General features: G+C 39.4%; 1 protein-coding gene across 11 annotated transcripts in view; it reads left to right on the plus strand.

Moving 5' to 3' along the window:
- The window catches only part of GRID2 (glutamate ionotropic receptor delta type subunit 2), a 1,020,962-nt gene that overhangs the window by 675,138 nt on the left and 318,204 nt on the right, over positions 1-27,620 (plus strand). For all 11 annotated transcript variants that reach the window (XM_039542696.1, XM_039542702.1, XM_039542703.1 and 8 more), the window contains 3 exons: positions 1,146-1,199; positions 10,678-10,851; positions 20,624-20,785. In XM_039542696.1, coding sequence (XP_039398630.1) covers positions 1,146-1,199; positions 10,678-10,851; positions 20,624-20,785 — 390 coding nt within the window. The remainder of the gene's footprint in view (positions 1-1,145; positions 1,200-10,677; positions 10,852-20,623; positions 20,786-27,620) is intronic.

Below are 27,620 nucleotides of genomic sequence, written 5' to 3' on the forward strand. Positions count from 1 at the left end.
AGGCCTCAATAACAATAGACTACTACCATTCATCTACCACAATGTCAGTGTTTTATGCTTTCACAAAGCAGAATTACAATATCTGGCTTCCTTCCCCTGTGATTTATAGCAGCTCTGGGTGCTTACTGTTTTAGAGCCAATATCAGTAGAGTTACCAGATCAAGCCAAGCCAGTCTTGGTTTTGTTTGCAATGCCTGGTCATTTGAAACCAGTTGAACGAACTGAGATGTCCAGCCATTTTTGACATTCTTCTATGATTTTTCCCTCCTATGCTTCCTCCTCTCCACTTCCTACTTTGGTGTGAAAGTCAGATCCTGCCACTGCATCTTTACTGGGCTCATGACATTGCCAGCCCACCCATTTCTCCTCCTCCTCTTCTTCTTTCTCTTTGTTCCTCCTCTGAGTGAGTCTTGCCCATGGAATGAAGAATGATAGCACAGAAGAAAGAAGGGGAGGTAGCATCTTGGGCCCACCACAAAGACAGCTTTTGGAATCCGTTTCACTGACAAGATAGAGGGGAGCAGAAATGGAAGGGAACAGCAAGGGACCTGTGAAAATAGAGGCAAGAGTAGGTCATTCTTTATATGTAGTCTCCCAAAACTGCCACAATGACACATTCCTCTCTCTCAAAAATATCTTTTCTCACCTATTCCTGTATTCATATAATCCCCAATTTTTTAAATCTGGATGACCAGAATATCCACATCCTTCCCACTCTCACATCCAGGATAGGTGAACATTGAGAAAGTGTCATGGTTTGGAGATTTAGAAATTTGGTCAGTCTGAGACAGTAGGTGTCTTGTCTGAATGTACTGATTCTTTGCCATTCTTTCTTCTGCTCCATCTCACCGTACAGTGTTAAAGCAAAAAATGATTTAATTTTCTTCTGAATCAACTGAAACCTATTTTCTTCTGTTATGCCTGCAGTGAAATATATTTCCATTTTTAATTAGTAAGTCAAATAACACCACAAATGCTTCTGCTAAAGGTTCTCTATCCTCAGCTGAATAACAGAGATCTTTCAGAGCATGTGCTCCTTTTTTTGTCATTTGCAGAGAGCATCTATTCCATTTACCTATCTATCTATCTATTTATTTAGCTTTTATAAATAAGCTGACTGATAGCTTCTTTGTTCTCTATTTCAGGTTGTGGAGACTAATTTGGTTGCTTTTGACTGTCACTGGATCATTATAAATGAGGTAACTATCAACCAAATGTTGTTGTGAAGCATGAATCCTGTTTTCATACATACTGACAGTGTTCACGCTGGTCTTTGCCAACAGGAAGCAGGAACTACAGCAAAGTCTAAACATGGGAGTGAGAGCATTGCTTAATAAAATCAGAATGACAAGTTTTGGGGCTTTGTTGTTTTTGTTTTGTTTTAAATAAAAGGCCTTGTATGAATAAAACAAATGTAAAACAGTCCCCTACTGAGTAGGTTTAGCCTTTCCTTTTGGCTTGAGCTGCCTGCTTTGGGAGATCTTTCATTTTAAAAAAAATCGAGCAAACAAAACAAAAAAAAACAAAAACAATTCTTCTTTGTGAGCATAGTGAATCCTTCCCAGTGAAGTGCTTGTGTCCCATTGATATTTAAATGTTGTTTCTAATGTGTTCCTCCTCCCTTTACCCCTTTAAAAAGCACAAGGATTGAGTAGTTCAGTATGGGCTGGTACCAAAACCCATTGAAGATAGCGCCATATATGAGTATGTATAAATAGTAAACAGGAGGAATCTTTTTCAAGTACAAACATATCTGTTTTCAAATCTGTCTGAGTCTGACCTTGTGGGAATTTTTGTAAAGGCGGTTGATTAAAGGATCTGTTTTTAATTATGAAATAAACTGCTTGCCAGGCAACATCTCATAGGTCAAAAAGCAGAGTAGCTACACATAGAAAACACCACACAGTGAAGTTGTTTTTGGATTATACAGTGTTCAAATGTTTCTCTGTTGTTTTAAAAGGAGTCATTTATTATGTCTACAAAATGCTTAATTGGAGAGATAATTATTCCCAAGTTTAATGTATAGTACCTATATCTGTACGTGTTTTGTAAAACATTGTTTAGAGAAATGACATGTGTAATTCCTGATCTGCTCTTGAATGGCCACACACTTCTGTTTTCATAGTCAGTCATTAGTTATTCGTTGTTATAGTACAATAAACGAATCAGAGTTGGTTTATTGTTTCCAGTTTATGTTAATGGGAAAGCGCACCTCAGAAGCAGCATCTGGTTACAGTTAGGTCCTGTTTTACCTTGTCTTTCTAAACTACAGGAAGGTCACAAGATGAACCTATAGGCATAATCAACCATTTTTCAGTTAGGCTAGATTAGAATTCAGTCATCTTCCTGGTTCTTTGCTCTAGTGACCAGACCAGTTTAGTGAATCACTTCCACTGTTTAAAGTTAACAGATACTATTAAAAATATCATTTTCCCCAAATCCTATTGAAGTCAATGGGAGTTTCTCCATTCACTTCAGTAGGAGTTGGATTAGGACCATAATTCATAGAGTTAGTCAAAATGCTGGTAAATCACTTAGGTGGAAGTTCTTAATGATTGGTGAATATCATATCTTATTATCATTTTAGTCAATTTTAAATGAATTTGAATTTTAAAAGAAAAACATTAATGTGGTAAACTGGAAAAGCTCTGATCATAGTACATGTTTTCTATCTGCTGTAGAACCTACAGATTCACAAATCAGTTGCTCTGTGAAATGGATTCTGCCCTATGAGCCATATCCATGCATGAGAGGGTAAAATGTAGCTTTCTTTGTTCTAGCATTCTAAATATTTGCATATTTCGAGGACATTAAAATCAGATCAGAAACAAATAACATCTGTTCACAGTGGCATAGACTGAATCAAGATCGGACTTTGACTTGTCATTTATACAACATTTTTTCCTTTGTGACTTCTTTTGATGTCACCTTATTCAGGCCATAACAAAAATGTGAATATATTCCAGGTGGTGAATGTTTGGGAACAGTATTCTGCCTTTTATGTCACTTTACCAGTACACTACAGAAAAATAACTAGCTTTTATCCGCTTTGATGACAATGGGAGATTTGAAAGTGGAGTGATGGCTGCCTATGCCCTTTGTTTGGTTTTCTGTGTTGTTGTAGCTGTGTTGGGCCCAGAATATTAGAGAAACAGGTCTAGTGTTGTAAGCAAACAAACTATACACACACACACACACACACACACACACACACACGTGCAATCTAGTTGTCAATTACTGTATCCTTTGGATTTATACTACAGGCCAGACTGGAAACTCCATGTTCACAGTGGCATGTAGTTATTCACACAAGTACTCCCATTCCAGTAAACCTAGCCCTTTATGACGGATGTGTTTGTTTTGACTAAATCAGAGCCACCAAGAAAGTGACTATGGCCTACCCTAAACCTAGAACTTAGGTCAGCCTAGCTACGTGACTCAGTATGTGAAAGATTCAAACCCCTGAGAGATGCAGTGAAGCCGACCTTAGCCCCAGTGTAGACACCACTAGGTAGACAGAAGAATTCTTCCGTCGACCTAGCTAACACCTCTGAGAGGTGGAATCACTACAGTGATGGAAGAACACCTGCTGTTGCTGCTGTAAATGTCTACACTACAGCTGTGCCACTGCAGAGTTTCTAAATACCCTATTTTACATGTCTTTTCTAATCCTCTAGTCTTCAGCATTTAAGATGACTTATGCAAATGAGAAATACATTATTTGGCAAACAGTTAAAATAACTGCTTACAACTAGCTGCCAAATAAAAATTAGGAATATATTCCCTTTTCCTTTTGTACTGGAAACAAAAAAAAATCTGAACAGAAATGCCATTCATGAATATGAATCTGCCTAGTTTATTGGGTTGCGTATATTACTTCAATTGCTTATTTTAAAAGGCAATAATGCTTGGTAATATTTACTTAATTTTATTGTCCTATTAGTTGATGTTTAAGGTGATGTATTAAATTAGCCTTGACAATGTGCATCTAATGGGAATTACTGTGGAAATTTGAAATAAATAAATAAATAAAATGTTACCTTTAATACATTACCATATATATTGTATTGAAGGGTCCATAAAAATGAGAGGTTGCACAATTTCATATGTCACAATCAATCATGTTAGTACTTTGGTAATAATACCAATCTCCTCTCCCTGATCAATGCATTCAGTTGAGAAAAGCCTCTCTAAATAAATATTTCCATCCCTTCAGGGCCCTACAACAGCAGATGGTATAGATCTTTATTTAAATTTCACAAGATTCAGAGATTTGGATATATACAAACCAGAGGTGGAGTAATAGATATGAGAAGGGGTTTCTCTCTGTTTCTGTTTTCCTTCTCCACCACAATAAGTTTAACCTCTGGCAGCCTAAGGGAATCAGGCTAAATTCTCTTGTCACCCTTTTGTCATATTTGTGCATTCATTACATGTTTTATTTTTAACTGATAGTAGGAATCGAGAGGAATTGTATGTCTGTATTTAACATGAAAGAAATGGCTTACTCATTTATTTATTTGTAAATAGGTGGCTTACTTTAGTTATTAATTAAACTGTGCAATGTAATCCCGCTATGCCCAGTGCTGTCACCGGTCTCCTACTGCTCTCTCTTCAGAGGACAGCCCAAAGCTCTTTGCACTGCTCAGTTATTATAGGTGAAACACCTTTGAAAAATGTTGAACCATTAAAGTTACACATTTTTTCAAACAGTTAAAAGGTGCCCTTGGATACATGCACACAGCTCAAACAGATTTAAATGGGAGGCCCACATGCATGTATCCATATGCAGAAGTTGGCTTTATATATCTGTCCAAAAAGGACTGCGTCCTAGTTGTTGGGTTCTGTTTCTTCATTGTTGTTTAAGTATAACACAGTGCTATGAAGATGAGGCTAGGGGTAGTTCATACTGTGCAATTAAGAGTCAACTTTTGAAGTTGTGGTAGATCCCAGAAAGTAATTAACTGGATTTCACTAACTTATGTAATGGTAAATTTTAAACACATGCAGTAGATTAATGCAAAACAATTTACTTGAGGGATGTTACAGGGTAGCTGGCTGCTGAGGGTGGTCAGGTCCTCAGCCTACCTATGACAGGCTGTGCTAAAAAGAATAAGACAACCAATACCCATCTGTGGATAATTGATTAACTACTGCCCAGCTATTCAGGCACTTATTTAAGGAACACCTGGGCTTTATAAACAGTTATGTGGGCTCAGACAGGGGAGATCACAGGGAAGAAATATTGGGAAAAGAATTCCTCACGGGGAACTGGCTAGGAAGCTACTCCCAGTGGAAAACAAAGACTGATAGGGAGAGGAACAGTACACAGAAAGAGGAAGTGCCAAGGCGAGGACTTCTCAGGAGGGCTTCTCAGGAGGAGCTGCTGAGAGAGCTCATCAGGAAAGGAGGCCAAGAAAGAGTGCTCCTAACTGGGGAGGCTTCAGAAGGAAGGACTGTGAATGCCAACCCTCAGCAAACCTGGTCCGAATGGAAGGACTTCACAGGTAGCAGCAGGAGACCTGGATCAAAGGAATTATATTCTGTTCCAAGGAAGGGTCATCGTGGGTTTGACCTTGGCCCAAGGTGAGAGAGACTTCCCCAACTGAAGGCAAGAGGCCCTTACTCCAGGAGAGAGTTCTGGATCAATAGGGCTTAATGGGTAAGGGACTTGGACATCAGGGGGGTTGATGGACTAAGGTTAACTCAGCCCCTTCCCCCTCTAACTAGGATGCTAGCGTCAAGGCCTAGTTGTGTAATGTTCTGCCTTTGGGTTAAGTTAATTACAGTGCTAATGGGGCACTGGTTAATATACACATGCCTCATTGGACTTATTGAAAGTGCATTAGCAGAAACTGATGCAAGGAGTTAACTGTAGCGCTGCACAAGGCCACAAGGGACATTCCAGGGGTGAGGGCCCCCATTACAAGGAGCTTCATTAAACCCTTCCATTTTAAAATAATTGCAATAGCTCATGTATTTTATACTACTCTATTTTCTGTATTGTGCTTGCCACCTATATAGACTCATATAGCCCCCTCCCCAGAGGTGTGGCTTAAGTTTCCTCTCTGGTGCTTATTACTTAGAGTGGCTTCTCCCCTCTCCTCAAATGGCTTGGGTCCTGGGTTCTTTTTTTGTGATGTCTGGTGTCTCCACCCAGGGTAACTCCTCACTGTGCCCAGGACACACAGAGTGCTTCCCTTTAGAAAATGAATAATGCTATTGCTGCTAGCCAGGCATATGAAACCCAGTTCATAGCGAACAATGAAGTACATCAACAAAAACTATGGCCAAGGAATGACACACTCCAAACCAACAATATAACAATGGGGGACATTACTGGGAGCAGGAAAATAGGCTGTGGAGAAGGAGGGGGTTAGGTTAACTAATAAATACTAACCATGAGTAAACCAAGTTCCCCACCTCCCAACACTCAACTTTCATAACCCGTTCCTGCCTCCCTACCACCTTCCCAGCCAAATGATATGGTAATGAGTGTGGAGAGGTGTGCTGCAGCACTGTGAATGTTGGCCAGCTTAAACCAAAAGGATGCCTTTACTGTGTCTTCATCCCTGAGTGGGACAGGGGGCTTTCCTGGCTCCCTGGTCTGGGGTTCTGTGGAGGTCTAGGCTGGCTCTCCAGAGACAGCTCCAGGTCAGATCTCTGCCATTCTAGCTGCTGGTCTCTGCAGGGTTGGAACTGTCTGTTCCATGGACTAGATCTCACCGCAGCTCAAAGACTCCTTTTGAGTGGAAAGGGAGTTAATCAGAGACTCCCTGAGCTGTTCTGCTTCTCTCTCTCTTCTTCCCAAACTCAGTGCTCAAAAATTAAACTTGTCTCTTTGCGTCTGTGTCAGGCTGTCCCTTTATGATGGAGGGACTGAGCAGACCTGGCTTATTGTTGGCCCAGCTAAAGGCTGGTCAGATTGTGGTCTTCAGAAGTCTCCTATTGGCCTCAGCAGGGGTTCCAGCCATGCTGGGAAATGGTGCCAAAGGGCTTTGGTAGCCATTTTTGTTGTAGTCCATAGCACAGGGTTTGCTAGAGGCTCAGCTCAAATGTGGGTTACACTGCTGAGTTACCTCTCGCCATCATTCAAGTTAGGCAAGTGGTAACTAATATAAACTGGTATTCTGAAAACCATAGCAGTGCATCTCTGCCACTTTACACCTATATGTCTGTAGGTTGCTTCAGAGAAGGCAGAATGAGCTAGCTCTGCAGTGGTTGTTAGTTCTAGAGGCCTGATCCATGGTCCACAGAGCAGACAAATTGGTTTTTCATTCTTGTCTCAAGTTTCTTCTCCAAGTTCTATCCTCACTCCATTTGTACTAATGACAACACTCTCCCTAGTCTTGGTCCTGAGAAGAAAAAAAGAAAAGATTTGGCCCAAGCTATCAAAATCTATTATACCTTTAGAAAATCTGAATCTCTTTTTAATGCATGCTAGGCCCAGAAACTGGGCCAGTTGACTTCCTGTTTTTTTCTATTTCTTTCTTCTTGGCTTTCAGTACTTGTAAAATAGATCATCTGGCACTCTTATACTATATAGAGAAGGTAGGTGAGGTAATATCTTTCATTGGACCAACTTCTGTTGATGGAAGGTGCAAGATGTTGAGTTTCATGGACTCTTCCTCGCGTCTGGAGGAGATAATTAGAATGTCACTTGTACCTGAGAAAGAGCTCTCTGCAGGTTGAAAGTGTGCCCTTTCTGCTAACAGAAATTGGTCCAATAAAATATATCATTTCACTTGCCTTGTTTCTCTCTAATCCTGGGACCAACAAAGCTACAGCATTGCAAACAACCCTTATAGCCTTCATTTAAATTAAAATGTAAATAGTTTCCTCCTATGAATTAGTCCCTTGATCTAGTTTTCTTGTCATTATAGACCATCTCTTCAGCTCAAATCTAAAAATTCGAACAAGTGAAGGATGATCTGATAGTCTTGTTTTGTACAATAGAACAGGTTCTTGCTGTCTATCAATCCCAAGAGAAAATACTGGCAGAATTAATTGAATGAGGCAAAGAAATTTATTTTCATCAAATTGTCCTGATTTAAGCTGGTCTTGGGTTTGTGGGTAACAGTTTTGCAATTGGGATGTTAAACTAAAAAGGAAACTTTATTATAATACCAGTACAGTCCACGGAATCTAAAGTACATTTGTCATAAATCTGCTCAGTGTATTTGTTGTATTGTTTCATCAAACTAACAATTCCCACATTGCTCATGTCTCTTTGGTGTTTGTTTGGACTTTGCTTTTAGTCTCCAGAAAATTATTTTAAAATATACACCATGTCTGAAGTGTGGCAACGACCTAGAGACAAAACCCAGAGAATTCTAATTAAAATGCACAAAACTGCTGAATACAGAAAAAAAAAAAGCTGTGCTTTTGGGAGAAAAAATGATAAATGTTTGCACAGCTAAAAGTCAAAACCTCTTATAAAATGTTAGTTGGCGGTATAGCATGCCATGTGGGTATGATTTTTCACAGTATTGAAAAAAAATTGACTGCCTCTCTGTTCCAATATAGTCAAGATGTGGAACAAAACCCAAATGATCATCCACAGTGAACTTCCCCATAAGTACTACGATTGATTAAAAGGTGTGGTGTAGAATATAGATAATAATCTTTTTAACTGTCCTCTATGATTATATTGCAGGTGTATTAAAAATCCCTGCATTTTGCCAAAGAAACAACTTTTTTCTTTCTTGTAGCTAGTGAAATGATACAGACTAAATGAAAAGACGGCATATTAAGCTGAGAAAAACCATTATCTATGGTACATTAAGGATTAATCGACCAGAAATGCAGGATATTACACTGGACACAGCTGATGCCAGGTGTTATTTTGTTTGCAGAAAAATCTATATTTCATAAAGAACATAAATAACAGATGAGGCCAAAAGCTATGACATGCTATGAAGAAGAATAAAATAGGTTTATTGTAGTCAAGAGAATTGATGTTAAATTCACAACTCTTAGCATATTCTTCTTCATGGCTTTAAAGAAAATAAACAAAATGGAGCTATACCTGAACCATTTGTTTCAGAAGATTTTGCTTTAAGCATGTTCATTGTAGCCAGAAAAATACATCAGGATTGGTGTTTACAATTAAAAAACAGCATTTTCAAAAGTATGCGGTTTGCTTTTTGCAGAGAGGAAACTGCATTGTGATCTTAAATTTGAATATTTGTGCCTCCAAAATATGCACTTGTGGGCACAGACCATGAAGTTAGAAGCACAAGTGCACTGATTTGCTCCTGTAATTCATTTACAGACAAAAAGATGCATTTGCAGTTAGCTTAAAAAAGGAGGGGGCAGAAAGCTGGGCCTTAGGCCTTGGGGAAATGTACCTCAAAATTTTTGTTTTCTATTGGAATGCAGAATTACTACTCTAAGATGCATACTAGTGATGACATAGCCTCAAAAGTCTCATTTTTTAAAAATGGTATCCAAAAGATTATCTACTCAGCAGAAGATTACGTAAACCTCTTCAGTTAAAAGTCATGCTGGAAATTTCAGTATAACAAAATTTCTCATAGGATTTTTGCAAACTTTAGCATGGAATATTAAACTCTTATGTTTCCAAAATGTTTAGGACGCAAGTAGATTCTGATAAACAGAGTCAACTCATTAGGGGAAATAAGCAAATGATTCACTTTGCTGAGGGACAGACCCTAGGTTTGAGAGAGATCACTTTGGATAAATTGTGTTGTGCCATACAATATTTCAGTAACTGCTTCTGTGCAGGAAAAAATAGACAAAAAGAGATGAGAGAGCCCTAAAAATGGGGTTAACTAAACCTTTTTAGTCCTCAGAAAAGATTCAGGTTCAAGTTTTGAATAAAGGTTTGGGTCAGTTCTTATTGTTTAATTAATTAATCATACCAAATTCAGGGTCATATCCACAGCTAGTGTAAAACAGCATAGCCTCAACTCTTTACATACACACACATACCCTCATACCACATTCCTCTCCAAAGCAAAATATCCTGTAAATGTTAACTTAGTGATTTATTTAGTTTTCTTTAAAGTGTGTCCTCTGAGCTGAGGGTACTCAGCTTTCAACCAGAATAGAAACCTTATGGATAAAAGGCAGGTTTTAAACTAGATCTTGCTATAGACAAGAACACACACACAACCTTGAATTCCCTAATGCTTTTCTTTCTCTCTCTGTCTCTCTCCCCCCAGTGCCCATTTTGATAAATTGTTAGTTAATTACTAAATTCTGTATAGATTCTTGATAGTCTTTTTTCCAGGAAATGAACACTTAAGACCCAAATAATTGACTGCACCGCTAGAGCTCCTGATGTAATGTCACACTTAACAATACTTTATACTATGTCTTCCTACTGTCCTAAACATTTGTTGTGAAACACTTTAAAGATCAAAGGGAAAGGGGGGAAAAAACTCAATCTGAGCCCAGTTACACCTTCCAGGACACACTCTAGGCTTCAGTGTACCATATCTAAGCACGTGATACGATTATAGAAATGGTAGGCTAGTCATTTTAATGAACATGCATCTGTTTTTATTTGAGGACATGACAGCATTGAATAAATGCAGTACAGTGATACCACATCTCTCAGCACTTTCAGTTTATTTTTTCATTTATAATCTGGTGGTGACATTTCAATATTTTAACTTTTATACATATTCTATGCCTGATCTTATCTTACAGGAAATAAATGATGTGGATGTGCAGGAGCTAGTGAGAAGGTCAATTGGAAGGTTAACAATTATTCGACAGACATTTCCAGTCCCACAGAACAGCAGTCAACGCTGTTTCCGTGGCAACCACAGAATATCTTCATCACTGTGTGATCCGAAGGACCCTTTCTCCCAGAACATGGAGGTATCTTCATACTAATATTTTCTCGCTTGTGTGCTAGCTTTATAGACAGCTGCTGGGAAAATTTTGAGTTTAGTGTAATTTTTGACTCTGCTTATTTTTAATATTCTTCTGTGTGGCACATCCTAATGGTTCATGCATGAAACAATGAAATGGCTCAGCTGCTTGGGGTTGCCGTCTTGGTGACTAGAGCTACATATCTAGCCTAGGCCACAGCAAGGCAGGGAAATCAGAAAGAAACAACTCAGCATCCAGAAGAAGGGGTAATGAATTGCTGAGTTTTATATTGCCGAGATTAATTCCACCAAGAATTACCTCTGCAGAGCCACACAATAAGAATGTCATACCATGTTTCTCAAGCCACAGAACCGGTAACACTAGTAAAGGCATCCTGGAGAGCGTTTGCCTAAAGATTCAGAACCAAGCATTTTAAAACTCGGGTGTCTCAAGCTAAATACCTAAATCCATATTTATGTACCTACGTGGCCTTATTCTCAGAGATTCTGAGTATGGATTTTACTGACTCCATGGGGCTATCCTATTTATGCCAATACATTCCACCATCCACCCACTGCAAGTATATTCCATATATGGACTGTGAAAGCGAAGAGATAACAAGATAACATCATGTATTTTTAAAACCACTTCTATGCTCCTGATCTGTCATTGATAATATTGGTTGAAAATGTTTAAATTAAGATTGATCTTTTTTTAGTAAACAGACTTTTTTGACAAAACATTTTAATTTTCTCCAAAATTTTCTTTTTAATATGTTGGGTTTTTTTTTCTTCATTTGCAGCTCTTACATTTTGTTGGTTTTCCCTCAACTCCAATTTTAAAAGGTCACCATAAACAAATGGTGGGATTGTTTCAAAATGTAAAAATTTCAGGAATGAAAATCACTTATAAAATATTATTACTTTAAGAAATGAAATAAAAAATCTGTCAGTGGAAAATTATTTTCTCTTGATTTTGATTTATTTCTTTTTTATTCTGAAAACGTAGGATAAAATTGTTTTTGAGTGTTTTACCAGTTCTAATGATGATTTTGGAGGAATTGAACCCAATCAGAATGATTAAATTCATAGTAAAGAGGATGTAATGCAACATGGGTTTACCAAACCAGACCAACCTGATTTCCTTCTTTGAGAAATTAACTGATTATTTTAGATAACAAAGGTGTAGTATGTCTAAAACATTTGGACTTCAGTAAAGCATTTGACAGTGTACCACATGAGAAATTATTAGTTAAGTTAGGGTAGATGGGGACGAGTACAAGCATTGTAAGGTGGATAAGGAATTAGCTAAAGGAGAAGGCAGCAGGTTGTGCTGGAAGGTGTATTACCAGACTAGGGAGACGTTACTAGCAGTGTTCCTTGAGGATCAGCCTTAGGATCAGTATTACTAATTTTTTTATTAATAATCTTGGTGCAAAAATAGGAGTATGCTAAAAAAAAATCTGCTGATATGAAGTTGGGAGACACTGTCAATACAGAGGAGGATTAGAATATTATACAGGAAGGTCTGTATGACATTGATGACTGGAGTGACAGAAATGGGATGAAATTCAATAGCAAAGTGTAAGGTGGTGCAGTTAGGGTTTAATAAAAAGAATTTCTGCTACACGTCAGGGGTCATCAGTTGGAAGTGACAGAGGAGGAGAGAGACCTTGGTGTGTGGTTTGCTCATAAGACGTCTATGAGCCACCAGTATGATGTGGCTATGGAAAAAAAAGCAAATACAATCCTAGGATGTATCAGGCGAGGCATTTCCAATAGAGATGGTGAGGTATTAATTCCATTGTACGAGGCATTAGTAAGACCTCATTTGGAATAGTGTGTACATTTCTGGTCACAATGTTCAACAAAAACTATTTTAGCCTGGAGCAGGTGCAGGGAAGAGCTATGAGGATGATCCTGGCAATGGAGGGCCTATTTTATGAGAGGAGATTAGAAGAACTTGGCTTGTTTAATCTCACTAAAAGACGTCTGAGAGGGGATATGCTTGATCTTGATAAATCAGGGAGCAATAAATACCAGGGAGGGTGAAAAGCTATTATGCTGAAGGACAATGTTGGCACGAGAACTAATGGATATCAGCTGGTCATGAACAAGTTTAGGCTGGAAATCAGAAGAAGGTTTCTAACCACCAAAGGGATGAGGTTCTGGAACAGCTTCCCAATAGGAGCTGTGGGGGCAAGCAAGTTAATTAGTTTTAAGAGAGTTGGACAAATTTGAGTGCGCTTGTATGATAGGGTTGCTCGTGATGGTAGGGAGCAAGGCTCAAGCTCTAGGGGGTCACTTCTGGTTTCTCTTGTGTTCCTAAAGCTGATGCTTCATGGTTGCAGCTGGCCACTAGAAGGGATCAGGAAGGGATTATTCCCACCCTGCCCCCAATGTATTCTGGGTTTTTTTTCTTTCTTCTGAAGCATCAGGGTGTTGAACAGCACTAGTCCCAGTACAGACCCCTGGGGGACATCACTATTTACCTTTCTCCACTGTGAAAATGAACGCTTTATTCATACCCTTTGTTTGCTGTCTTTTAACCAGTTACCATAAGAGAAACTTCCCTCTTATACCATGACAGCTTACTTTGCTTAAGAGCCTTTGGTGAGGAACCTTGCCAAAAGCTTTCTGAAAGTCATCGTACATACAGGATCACCCTTGTCCCCCCATTTGGTGACCCCCTCCAAGAATTCTAAGAGATTGGTGAGGCATGGCTTCCCTTTACAAAAGCCGTGTTGACTCTTATTTTGTTCATTTCTTCATTTATGTGTCTGATAATTCTGTTCTTTACTGTAGTTTCAACCAACTTGCCTGGTACCGAAGTTAGACTTACTGCCTTGTTATTGCCAGGATCACCTTTGGAGCCTTTTTTTTTTAATTGGCTTTACATTAGCTATGTGCCAGTTCTCTGGTATAGAAGCTGTTTTAAGTGATAGGTTACATACCATAGTTAAAGCAGCAAAGAGTCCTGTGGCACCTTATAGACTAACAGACGTTTTGGAGCATGAGCTTTCGTGGGTGAATACTCACTTCATCGGATGCATCCGACGAAGTGGGTATTTAGCCACGAAAGCTCATGCTCCAAAACTTCTGTTAGTCTATAAGGTGCCACAGGACTCTCTTCTGCTTTTACAGATCCAGACTAACACGGCTACCCCTCTGATACTTGATACCATAGTTAGTAGTTCTGTAATTTCATATTTGAGTTCTTGGGTGAATCTAGTCCTGATGACATATTACTATTTAATTTATCAATTACTTTCCAAAACTTCTCTACTGACACCTCACTCTGGGACAAGTTCCTCAGATTTGTCACCTAAAAGTGGCTCAGGTGTGGGATTCTCCCTCACATCCTCTGCAGTGAAGACTGATGCAAAGAGTTCATTTAGCTTCTCCCCAATGGCCTTGTCTTCCTTGAGTGTTTCTTTAGCACCTCAATTGTCCAGTGGCTCCACTGATTATTTGGCAGGCTTCCTGCTTCTGATGTACTTAACAAAATTTCTGTTAGTTTTCATGTCTTTTGCTAGTTACTCTTAGATTCTTTTTCGGTTGCCTGATTATACTAACTACCTTTTTTACTCTGTTGTTTAGTCATTAAGGCCCTCTCCCCCCCCCCGCTTTTTTTTTGGTCCTCTTACTGATTTTTTTTATTGTTTTTTATTCAGGGTATACATATTGTTTGAGTCTCTATTATGGTGTTTTTAAAAAGTTTCCATGCAGCTTGCATATATTTGTGGGGAAGTAAGGCTCTTGTGGCAGTCCCGGAGGCTCGGGTTTGAGACCCATGGCTCCAGACACTACTTTTCTGAGGAACTGTGAGAATCACTGGTGGAAAGGAGTAAAATCGAAAGCAAAGTAGCCAATAAGCAATTTATTTGTTCCAAGAAATACCTGTAGTCATAGCTCCCTCTCCTGTGATACTGTTAGAAGTTAAGCAGGGTTGGGTAGTGCCAATATGTGGATGGAAGATCTCTGGAAACAACATAGGTTCAACAGGAAGAGATGTTAATAACCTGATCGCACGGATCCACTTCAGCAGGATGGTTTTAGGGGGTACTGTTGTCTTTTGGGTGAAATGTGAAACTGAGGTCATGATCACAGCCCATCTTTCAAGAATAGGAGTGACAAGATGGGTGAGGTAATGTATTTTATAAGACCAACTTCTGCTGGTGTGGGACAAGCTTTTAAGCTTATATAGAGGGCTTGTCTCTTTCACTAACAGAAGTTGGTCCATACCTCACCTACTGTGTCTCTCTAACATCCTGGAACCAACGTGACTCCAACAACACTGCAGACAAGAATAGGAATATTAAGTAGAGCTGTAAGGAAAAAGGTAATTCCATTTTGTAGAAGATTTTGATATTTCAGAATTTTGTTTCTGGTATGTTCCCAGGGTGAATGTGCATAATGTGTGTGTATACATATATATACACATTAAGACAATTTTGGATAAATTACGATAGTATTCTAAGGAGAATCAGAGATGTGGAGATGGCATACTATGTGACTTCCCATGTTGCACAGGCCAAAGACAAATACAGGGCTTGTCCACTGCCCTTTTGTACTTCCCTACAATAGTACAAAGTAATGTTTATAGGAACACAGAATCCTTTATACATTTAAAACATTCTAACCTATTTCTATGCCATCAAAATATGACTAGTCAGAAATGTGCTCTGGGAATAGCAGGAATGGAATTATTTATTTTCTCTAAAGCACTCCCATATCAAATATTTCCAATTTACAAGGAGGGAGGGAAGATTACTGTAACTGCTAGCACCGCACATACACCCTGGGATATGAAAAAACAAAGCTGGGTTCTTTGTGCCCTTTACATCACCATCAACAATATATAAAGATTCTGGAATCAGAATTTAGCTGACAGTTTTATTGGTGGTACATGAGGAGGCAAAATAAAATCAGCTTGGCTCATCTATAGCTGTTTTTTCTCTGCTAGGCTGCTAGCAGTAATAAAAACATGTTTTCACTATGCAAAACATGCAGCTGTGACTTAAAGAAAAACATGGGGCAGATAAATTGAGTGGGAATATTTTGTTATATTTGGTTTATTTTCCTCATTAGAGCTAGTTTTAGTCAGATGACAGCAGTGAGATCATATGGTAGATAGATTGAGTTGCTATTGCATGAATCATATAGATTCCAAGATTTATTTTATTTTTCACTTATTACATCTGTGACCTTGTTTTTTAGGGATAACTAAGGCTTGTAGGTTTAGAAGAAGACATGGAAGGTGAAGGAGGCCAGAGTGTGTCAGAAAGGGGTCCCAGGTACAAGGGGCTATATGAAACAAAGCAGAGAGGCAGGAATGGAAAAAAGAAACAAAAGTAGTGGTTAGACATTTTTGGATGCAGCAAGTGGGAGATGCATGGAATGAAAAGAACCAAGAGCAAAGAGGTGGTTGTGCAGATGACATCTTGAATTGGACATAGAAGTCCTGGAGAAGGGATTTAAGGTATGGCTGGATGTGATCAGATTTTCAGTGGTTGATGTTCACAGCTTATTTCTTACCCATTTTCTTTTGCTTTTCTTCTGGAATAATGGGTCCAATTTTATTTAATTACCTTTTTTGAATTTGTACTGCATCCCAGATGCCTAGAGGGGGAAAAGGTAAAATATTGGTGAAAAGGAATATGAGAACTTAAGCCCGTGTGCAGAGCTATTAAAAATATTTCTTCAACAAATGTTGTTAACACGGAAAGAAAAGGATGACGTACTAAATTATTTACATTTACAAGGGAGGGCATTAAAACAAAATTGTCCCTATTCCACATACTGGATGAGTGTAATGTTTGTGGTAATGGTTTCATGGTGGTTTTGCATGATTCAAAAATCAACATGTCATCAGAATTAAACAAGGTTTATTCTGCACATAACTAAGGTTGCGATGTGCAGGTCAAAGATAATTATGATAAAAATAGCTGCAAGAAATTATTTTTATTGCTATTGCATAAGCACCTATGGGCCCAAACCAAAACTTCACAGACACATAGTAAGAGACAGTCTCTGTGTGGGAGAGCATGCATTCTGAGAGGGGTGACAGAGAAAAAATGTTGGTAACCACAGTTGACAGATGGGGAATTTAGGCACAGATGGATTAATCAATTCACCCCAACATCATACAAGAAGTCTATGGTAGAGCAGGGCATTTAACCCAGATTTCCTGAGTCTCAATTCCAGTGCTGTGTCTTAACCACAAGAACATGCTTAAAATATAACCATGGTTACATAATCTCTTGAGTCCAGTCTTTGCTCTGTGAAATGTGCATTGTATCAAACTGTCATTTCAACAGGATTGGGATCAGGCCTTTAGAGTGTTAGGTAATTGTGTGAAATTAGATATTGTTGTGCCCTTCTAGTTCAGTTGAAAAGTTTGCAGTTGTCCTCAGAATTATGCTATCTGAACAGAACGAGGCTGATTGTATTAACTCTTTTTTCCTCCTGGAATTGTTTGCGGTTACCAGACATCTACATTTCACATTCTTGGCAGGCTGGAGATCACCTAATTATGTGCTGCTGCTTAATTCCAATGGCCATCCACCTCTGCAAAAGACTGCTGAGTTAGAGGATATTTGGAATAAGAAGAATATCAATAACTGAGATACACAGTGCATTAAACATCTTGTTAAATATACAGAATATATATAAATATGCAGAGCCATAAATATACAGAACAATCTTTAAATTGCTTCCCTGTCATGCATACTAGGACTATGATTAATGCAACACACTTCCAAGAGGGGGTAGGATTTTGCAGAAACAGAAATTAACTCTAGTGCATTTACTATTGTATTATCAGAGACCAATGATGCCATAAATGCTGAGCTAAAATATTGGTAAGGGACTAAAAAATTGCTAATGCTTGCTGAACCCTGTACACTTGTGTCCTATTAATACTTGATGTAAGCACAGCTAAATTGCTCCTAAATTAATAAGTGTATTCCCCTATGTGAACTGTGACAAAGATTTCCTAGTCCCATGATATTAAGTTACAGAAATTACATAAAAACAATGTCATCTTATTGGGAAATGACGACTTGGGATTTGTAGCCTTTATGTACTAATTTGGTCTTATTGGTAACCTTATTGTCTTTCCTCCCTGCAGGGTTTTTTTTTTTCCAGCCCAGGCTTCCACCATATATTATTATAGCAGGAGATAATTTATTTCCCATTCTTCTATTTCCCCTCGCTGGAAGTTAATGTGGGGTAAATTTCTTTGAGGAAATAAGGCTTTAGCTGAAAGACATTCAACCCTTGACGTTCTGGGTAGTGCAATAGTAGGTGATCTAAGTTATCGAAAGAGTGCACTGTTAACTAGTCTGGGCCGGATGCTCAGCTGGTGTAAATTAGCACAGCCATGGAGTGACACTGATTTACATCACATGAAGATTTAGTCATCCAAGTCTCTAACCTTGTAATTCATGGGTGTCATGTCTAACCTCTGAGTTAAACATGATCAGCCATAGCTTGCCAAATAAGATTTCCTGAATTACAGCAAACTGGAGGAATTTACTGAAAAACTGCCACACAACTGGGCCTGATTTTAGGCAATGTAGGAGGAAGGGGGAATGGGTGGCAATGACAGCACTTAAATTAGCGGTAGATGCGGCAGGCACTTCATCGTGCTGTATAGCTACAGGCATTGTCGTGTGGAGGGAATTGTGCCTCCATTCCCCTGGTTTCCCCAGGGAAGTACAAAACGCAATTGAAGACCTCCAAAAACTGACTATTCCCTCCACATCCTCAAGGATTCAAGAGCTACACTTTGGTTCCTTGGGTATTTACACATCTGGGATTGGCTTGTTTTGGCCTTGTTTTGAAGTGCGATCAGCTTGATATTTGGCTTACTGTGAAAGTCGGGGTGCTTATTTATCATGTGAAAGTTGGCAACTGTGTCCAGAACCCCTTCTTGTGTAACTCGGGAAACCCTGAGTTTCCCCTTGACAGCCATAGGCCCAAGAACTTTAAGTGACTGATAGATGATCTGAAAAGAGTGTCGTCAAATGCCCTAGATATGATTCAGTCTTCTAACTTAATATTGCTTCTGAGCACCATGTTGTCAGATGCAACTAATGATGTCTCTTTATGATAGCATTAGTGGGACACCTGCCCCTGCCATCTGAGGACAGAGATGACTGAAAAAGGCCATTTTATAAATTGTTTCAGAAGAGCTTGTGAATTCTGCTCCTTTATTACTTCATACTGAATTATATCTTATCATTAATGTCTGACTGAACTTGTGAATGTGCATTTAAAAATAAATATATAAAAAAGTTAATCAAGATAACTGGAAGAGGGGGAGGCAGGTTGTTTCTGTTTCTTCTGCTGAGCTTCAATATCCTCTGTTGGATGCTGCACTTAAACTTCTGGGCATAAATATATATCTTATGAGAGTTTAATACTGTAAGGCGCTAAGAGCCTTCAGCTTCCACAGAAGTTAATGGAAAGTGAGGGCACTCATTGCATTGCAGAAACAGGCCTTATGTGCATATTTAATATGTTAATACATTACCATTATGGAATTCTTACAATGCTGAAATAACTTTTACTAGGCACTGACATTTTTTCACTGAAGCATAGGGAGCATCCAGTGCTGATGCTAAGTTACTAAACATTTCAGAATTTCTATTTTAAATATTAGAAAGTAATCAAACAGAAACGAGCACAAGTGAGTGTTTTGCAAATCCTATGACTTCACTGAGAGTTTCATAATAGGGACTAGAACATCTCACTCTCTCGTTTCGTGCTCCCCATTTCAGTTACCTGAACTGAACGTACTAAGAAATACACTGATTGATCGATTGAAAATCATAAAATTACATGATAAATGCCATGATGAACCACAAATGAAAAAGAAAATGTGTGCCTACTGGGGCATTAACAGGCCATATTTGTCTCAAAATGCTGGTTTAGTAAAAAGCTTTTGGAAAAAAATTAAATTCCAGTTGTTTAATGAGAAAAACCCATCTCAGCTGTGACATACTGGTAATTAGCTTGCCTCCCCAGGTGGGCAAGATGGAGGTCATGTGACTCAGTCAGGACTTCTGAGGAAGAGCTAAGAGAAGAAACCTGTGTATGGGGCTGGAGAGGAGTTGTGGACTCTGGGAGAGGCCAGACTCCAGGCAAGAAACCCTGGATGTGGGGGTGGAACAAACCCTCCTGGAGGTGGGGCTGGGTCTAGCTGGAGACTGGAGTGAAGACTCTGTTTGTTTTGAAGTATCAGGGAGAGAGGCCACTGAGTTCTGTTGCAGAAAGATTTTGGAAAAATTTGAGGCACGGTGCTCCAGAGCTACCCTAAGCCACCATCAGGTGCACAGGAGCTGTCTGACCCTGATACATTTACAAACAAGTCCACTTACCATGTGGGAAGCCCAGACATTGCAAAATATACTAGTGCTTGAGAACCAGATAATGAAATTGTTTGGAAATTGACTAGAAACAGGAGAAACTGATAATAATTTAGCCCCAATCCAGCAGCTGGATCTGTGCACGTAACAGGGCCCCTGTGCCTCATGCAGGAGTGGAGGTAGCGTGGATCTCATTGCAGGATTAGGGCCCTAAATTGTTGATGAAGCATAGTTAAGGGATGGTTATTTTAATAGGTTTTCCTAAGCAGTTTAATACCAAGTAAATCATTTAGTTTTTGGCAGGGTGGGCAATAAACAGCTGAGACAAACAGATTATGAATTCAGCTTTTGTCTGCCAGCGTGTGTCCACTAACTGCTAATAATCAATCTCTAATCTCTTTACAGATTTCGAACCTCTACATATATGACACTGTGCTTTTGTTGGCTAATGCTTTTCATAAGAAGCTAGAGGACCGGAAGTGGCACAGCATGGCTAGCCTGACTTGTATCAGAAAGAATTCCAAACCTTGGCAAGGAGGGCGATCTATGCTGGATACCATCAAAAAGGTACCTTCCTCCTATATGTCATTCTTTTTAGTTTCCACTCCAGTGAGGAGCAAATCCCATTTGATGAAAGGCGTTCCATTTTTGCTAACAGCAGTGTCTTTCCAAAAGCGATAGCATTAGTGCAATGACAAAACAAGTTCTAATGGAAAACTCTCCTTAAAGATTTTTGGTTTTGTTTTGTAATGGGCATATTTGAAACAAAAATATTATGGTTGCTGAATATCAGACCCACGGGTATTTCAAGCACAAAAAAAAAAAAAATGTGTGCCCAGGAGGTAGGAAGGTAAAAAAACCACAGATCATTTTTTTCTAAGATAATTGATATTAGAATTACAGTCCTTCCTTTGTCAGTAAAACAGTATAAGAAAAAAGGTTGGAACAATTGCATCCAGCTAATATTCTGTGCAATTTATTATTAAAATCCTACAGGCATAATGTAATAGAATCATACAAATCAGAGCCAGAAAAACCCTATTAAGTCATCTAGTCTATACCCTGCCAGTACAGGATTGTTCCCTATGGTATAATTTATACTGCTTTGTCCAGCTTTGTTTCCCAAGGAATGGGCTTCCACTGTTTCTCTTGGAATATTATTTCATATCCTACTTATACTCAGTGTCAAGAAACTTTTTCTTGATATTCAGTCTTATTTTCTGGCATTTAATGTTATACTATTATTCCTAGTTATTCCTTTCCTTTCTTGTTGTTTATACCCTTCAAATATTTGTAGACTATTACCATGGCATTCCCTGGTCAGCACCTATCTAAGAAATACATAGTGTGTTTAATCTTTCCTCATAAGTCAGTCGATCCAGATTCCTAATCATATTAGTATCTCTTGTTTGAAATCCTTCCAGCATCTCAAGATCTTTCTGGTAATGATGTACATGCAATATATATTTACACAGTGCTGGCAATTCCTATATTGTATTAATGAAGGAAAACTACAGTGATTTTCAAAAATTACAAACCTGTTTAATCTTATTTTAAGAAGAATTAAAATATCTTTTTTTCAAAAGGCAGTTAACATAAAAAACATAACACTTTTTAAAGTAACGAGAGGCAGCCATTTTGAGTCAGATCCTAAGCCCTACCAGAGCAGGTAGACTTGGTGGCAACAAAGATGGCTTCTTTCAGCCAGCTTCATGCTGCTCAAAATCCTGGGGCCAATCTGCACTAGTCCTGGTGTAAAGCAAAGCCACCTCAGGCCCAGTTTGTATGATACTGACTGCTCCTGGCCCCGCCAGGTCCCATTCTGGTAGCTGGAGTTCACCAGCATGTAGGGACACCTACGCCATGTCTTCTATACTAGGGGTCAGTAAATAGCTTAAATTCCTTTACAATGGTACTTAAGTTATCAGAGAAATCCATCGAGCAGATTTGGCTGCTCCTATGTTTATTGTATCTTTACGCTACACCTTCCCAGGGTTGGTTGCTCCAAGGGTCTCTTTCCTCAGGAGCTGTCTTTACTAAATCCTAGCACACACCCTTTCCCTTTGAGGGCTACTTCCACTTCCTCATACCTGAGTGGGACACTCAGCCAACAAACCCACTTCACCTTTTCTCATTAGGATTAACACTTGTTATCTGAATGGGGCATTTCAGACCAATATAACCAGCCATGTCACATTCTCTAAACTGAGTCTATGGATACACAGCCTTGAAGGGGACATCTGACTGCATTTCTACTTTTTTTCTTAGCTTGCTTGTGACACGTACCATTCCCATTCTCCTGCATGAGCATCATTTATGCTGTTTCTTACCACACTGTCAGCTTTTTGCTTTCAAATGCTGCAGAGTTTATTAAATTCTTTGCCATGTCATCCTCACTAACATTTCCAGTTTGTCTTTTTCCATTTCCTGCCTTTTATAACAGGATGATTAATAAAAACAAAGTCCTCCCATGACCTTTCATACAAGACCTGCACTGTGTGAAGATTAATCTGTGAAGCGATTCTCCTTGAAATATAAAGAGAAATGACCAACCAAAGGAAATGTGAAAGTCTTTGAGAAGGCAGGAGCAAATTAAAAACCTATGTAAAGGATATGGTTTAGATCACTAGTGGATTAACTGAAGGTGTGGTAATTCCTGAAATACACAGCCCTAGCCAGAGGTTGAGTTCCTTGTCTTTGTCTCTCCTGTCCCCGTTTGCAAAAATGGGCTTTGGTGAGAAGTCAAAGTTTATAAACTGAAGGCACATCTGAGTATTGTTTGTACTGTACCATGTTGACAGAAGATTTTTCAAGTGCAAAATGCTACAGCTGTTACAAAGCGAAATCAAACCCAAATGCATAGACTCCCATGGGTATGCAGCCCTCCGCTTCCACACATGAACAGGAGCCTACGTTCATGGGCCAGTGCTGGAATAGCATGGAGAGGTGGATTTCTCTTTGTGCCATGCTCCCCTTTCCCTTTGAACACATAAAAGCCCCTTTGTAGGAGTCTTACAGGATCCCTACTTTGTAGTTTTGGTAAAATGCAAGCCAGATATGACTGTTGCTACCATAGACAGACCATGTCTACGTCAGAAGTGGCAGAAAACTTTTTAAAAACGGACACCCTTTCCCTATTTAGGATTTCTTCATCTACTTCCTGTTGGGTCCTAGTGCTCTGCCTTTTTCTCTCCCTCATCCCTTGCCCTGGCATCACTGAACATTCAAGACCCAATCGCACTCCCAATGTTCTCCTCCCCGCTGAAGATCTCTCTCCTCTGTCTCCTTCAGCAGAGCACTGCCCAGTGCTGAGCAAATGCTTAGGATTTAGCTGGCTCTGCCTTGTCTGAGACTAGATAAGGCAGAGTGAGTTGAGCCCTGATGAGTGTATTCTGTGTGTGTGTGTGTGTGTGTGTGTGTGTGTGTGTGTGTGTGAGGGAAGCAGTGATTATTCCTTTCTGGGAAAGGGCTGTTGGTATGTAGGGGGGCACAGTTGTCTGAGGGCATTGGTGCATGTATGGAAATGTGTGTCAGAGTAGAAATGCTTGTGCATATCCGGAAAGGGGCAGTGGCTATGTCTGGTGGGCAGGGTTTGTGTCCGTGAAAATGAAGAAAAGAGTATCTAATCAATGGGTTAGGTGGGGGAAAACAATGAGTAAAAGTCTGTGGGAAGGGAGCAAAGAGAGAGCTGGGGACCCCCAGAAAAGAGTAGCGAGTTTGAAGGAGAGGCGAGTTCCCGAAACAACACTGTATAGAAGGGAGGGAGAGAGGAAAAAAATATTACACACTACAGGAAAAATAACTTTGAGGAGAAAACAGGATTAAAAAAGGAAAACAGGATTATATCTGTCATATAGTTAAAGGAAAGAAAAATGCAAAGGAGACATAGTAACGTTTTCTTTTTTAAATGATTTGCAAGGAAGTGTAATGCTACTAGGGGACATGGTCCACCTACTGAACTTCACCTAGTAGCTAAAAGCCTAGAGATGGGCTTGGGGCTTGGAGGCACCTGGGAATGTGAGAGACACTTGCTCAGCTGGATTCTTCCCAAGCCAAAACTGTGGGTCTATGTTGTAGGACCACTGGCAGTGTGGAGGCCAAGGCTCTCCATCTACATGCTCTTTGCATTTAGGAGATCCCCCAAGTTCCATGGGTTTTGGTGGTGAACCAAAGAGAGAACCCTATCCCTCCTGCCATGAGGGAATACACAGATAACTCTGTGAGCTAAAACTCAGATTTTCCACTCCCAAATGCAGGTTAATTCTGCACAGGGAAAAATGGCACCAAATGTTTAGCTATTAAACTTAGCTCCTAATAGATGTAAACAAACCCGTTGAAAAAAAGCAGATTCTGCTCCCTGCCAATCTGTTCCTCCAAAATTAAGATTAGGTTGCATGCATTTGTTTAGATTTATTCTGATGGAACTTCCCTCAGAGACATGAAATAATAATACATTTTTACTTCTTATAGGGCACCCATGCCAGCTTGTATATACCTCACAAAATACAATTTAAAAATAATCATACCTTGGTTTTTAATATGGTGACTGTAAACTAATTAGTTCCCAAGTGAGAATTCTAGGGATGGGTAAAAGTTAGATTTTCACTCTCTGATTTGTGTGCCTATATGGGAGAAGGTAGGGGGAACATAGTAATGTTCACTGTATTCAGGGAATTCTACATGTTGGAGTAGTCCCTGAAATACCCCAATGAGCATCTTCCCTAAACTGGTTTAAATTAAATAACACAGTCCTTAAATTTAGAAACACTGGACCATGGGTGGAAATCCAGTTGAAACTGATAAGGATGGGTGTGCTTAGGGGTGGATTTCTTGTAATTTCTAATCTAATTTCTGATTTGAAATCACTACTACTGGGCTTTTGCTTTTCAATGCTTTTCATTCCGATTCTAACCTCTCTTAGGCTGCAGAAAAACCACAGTCTCCACCGTGCAAATTGGACTGTTTTGGGGCTGAGACAGGGCTATTGTAATAGTATTTCCTCTCTAACCGCTATAGCTAATGTTCTGCCAGCCTTTGACATATGAACCCCTGTTAACAGCTCTGCCATAACCATTTCTCCAAGAGTAAAACTTATGATATAATATCTGGGTCCCACAGATAAATATGGTTTTTTTTCTTCACAAAAATCCATTTGGCTATTTAAATGCAAGTATTCATATGAAAGAAATTGAGGTTATCCATTTTTTAGTACTCATCTATTAGCTTAGTATTGTAAACATGCAGTTTTTCATTCCATAGCTAGATGCTTATTGTGACTTTAAAATAAATGTGGGGCTTTATAGAGCAGATACATTGCACATTCCGTAACAGCTATTCACGAGATTTTGGGTAGTGTTTTAGATTAATGGGCTCAAGGTGTATAAATCTACAGCATGCACCTAGGTCTATGAATGCAAATGCCTGCTTGCTTGCTTTGATTTGTGCTGCCAGGCCTCAAGCTTGGATAAAGTTCCTCCCTGGCAGTAGATGGTAAAAGTACCTTGAGACCTTGTTGATGTCATTCCCTACAGTCTTTGCATTGACTTTTGGGGACCTGATACAGAACCTACTAATGAGCTCCTTTGGCTGCCATCTCTTAGTTCTTTCTACTTCCAAGAAGTGGAGTAACCATACCCTTCACTGGCTAAGAGAGAGGCCTGAACAAGGGAACAAATGGAATAGGACTCCGAAGCTTGAGAAGGATTTCAAGCAACACACGGGTATGCCACTCCATTCATAGCACCGTGTGAAGCATACACTGCCCTGTGGCTTTCGATCTGATATGCCTCAGGCAAGCCCACACAGGAGTGTAGCATAGCCTAATATTACAGGAGCTTCTGGGCCAGAAATGCCCACACGGCCAGGCTCTCATACAGCCAATCACAGGCCCGTTGGGCTGAATTGTGAGAGAAGCAGACTTTGATGAAAGGTGGTTTGGTGAGGAGAAAGGATGGATCACCAGCCTGAGATCAGTAGGGGGACTGAGTTGGAGAAAAGTTCTCCCTCCTTCCAGGGCTCTGCCTCTGCTCCCCCTTGGCTGACTGATAACTAGCCCCGTACTTTGAAGAAACACCACATGTAACATGGCACTTTGCTTGCTTAGAGTAGGAAATAGAAAAGCCTGAGATTTTCCACACAGCTGATTTCTCCCTCTCTATCTGGGTTTCACCTAACCATTAAAGCTGGACCAAGACAGTTTTCAAGTCAGACTAAGAAAATCTTTGGGTCTAAGTAAAATACCTCAATGTATGTGAACTGACCATGGAAATCTGTCGGACTGTTTTGATTTATATAGTTGAGAATTAAAAAAGAAATTTTGAGTCAGATAAACTTGAAGTATCAGAGGTAAACTGAGAGCAGGAATCCTGTGCAAGATGTAAACCAAGTGTAGAGCAATGCAGGAAAGGTAGCAGTAAAAGTGTGAAGGAGTGATGAGAGCGAAAGGGGAGAACAAGAAACTGGAAATCAGAGGTATATAAGGTATAGGTATATAAGATGAAGAGGGCTGGGAAAGGAACAAGCCTCTAAGAAATGGAAAGATTGGTTAACTAGCAAAAGAAGTGAATGTTTAAAAAGAAGCAATGGAACTTGGTTCTTACAAAAGACTGGATTGTAACTAGAGCCGGTTGGCAAAACTTCAGAAGACACACGTTCCCTCAGAATATGCAGTTCCATCAAACTCAAAATGCTTCACAAAATTGGGTCAGTTTTGTTGGAACTTTGTTTTGGAAGGAAACCGAATGGCGCAGGGTCGGAAGAAGTCTCATTTCTACGTTTTTGGAACAAAACATGTAGATGGTTTTTGGTTTAAAGGGACTATTTATTTTGAATTTTTTTTGGTATAATACAAAGTTTAAGATGTCAAAATTAAAATGAAACATTTAGCTTCTGTTAAAGCAAAACATTTCAGTCAACATAAAAAATAATCAGCTTTTTCCTTCATTGAGCATTTTGAAAGTTTGGTTTTCATTCTGATTCGGAACAAAGCCAAATTTCAAAATCTTTTGTAAAAAATGGAATTTACACCCTCCACCCAGCTCTAATTTATAGCTTTACTATCCAGTCTGAGAACCAGGCAAAGGATAGTTGGTTCCCAAACCAGAGCAGGAATCAGACACTTACTGTGTGAGTCTCAATCTGGTCAGTTTCCCCTTTTGCACTGACTCAGCTGTACTAGTTGGTGCATTGGACGGAAGGGTAGTGCCTACAGCCAAAGATGTACCTACACCCTGCCAGTCTGCATGGGAAGGGGAGTAGTGAAGGCTGTTCTTCCTTCTGTATAAGTGATGTGGGTAATGTGAATAGAGGAGGATTTATTACAACCCTTACTCTCATGTATAGGCATGCAAGATGGGCACATGATTGAGCCCAAAGTTAGATAAAAGTTTGATACCCAAAGAAA

Source organism: Mauremys reevesii, linkage group 5 (genome assembly GCF_016161935.1).
Source record: "Mauremys reevesii isolate NIE-2019 linkage group 5, ASM1616193v1, whole genome shotgun sequence".
NCBI classification, from domain to species: domain Eukaryota; kingdom Metazoa; phylum Chordata; order Testudines; family Geoemydidae; genus Mauremys; species Mauremys reevesii.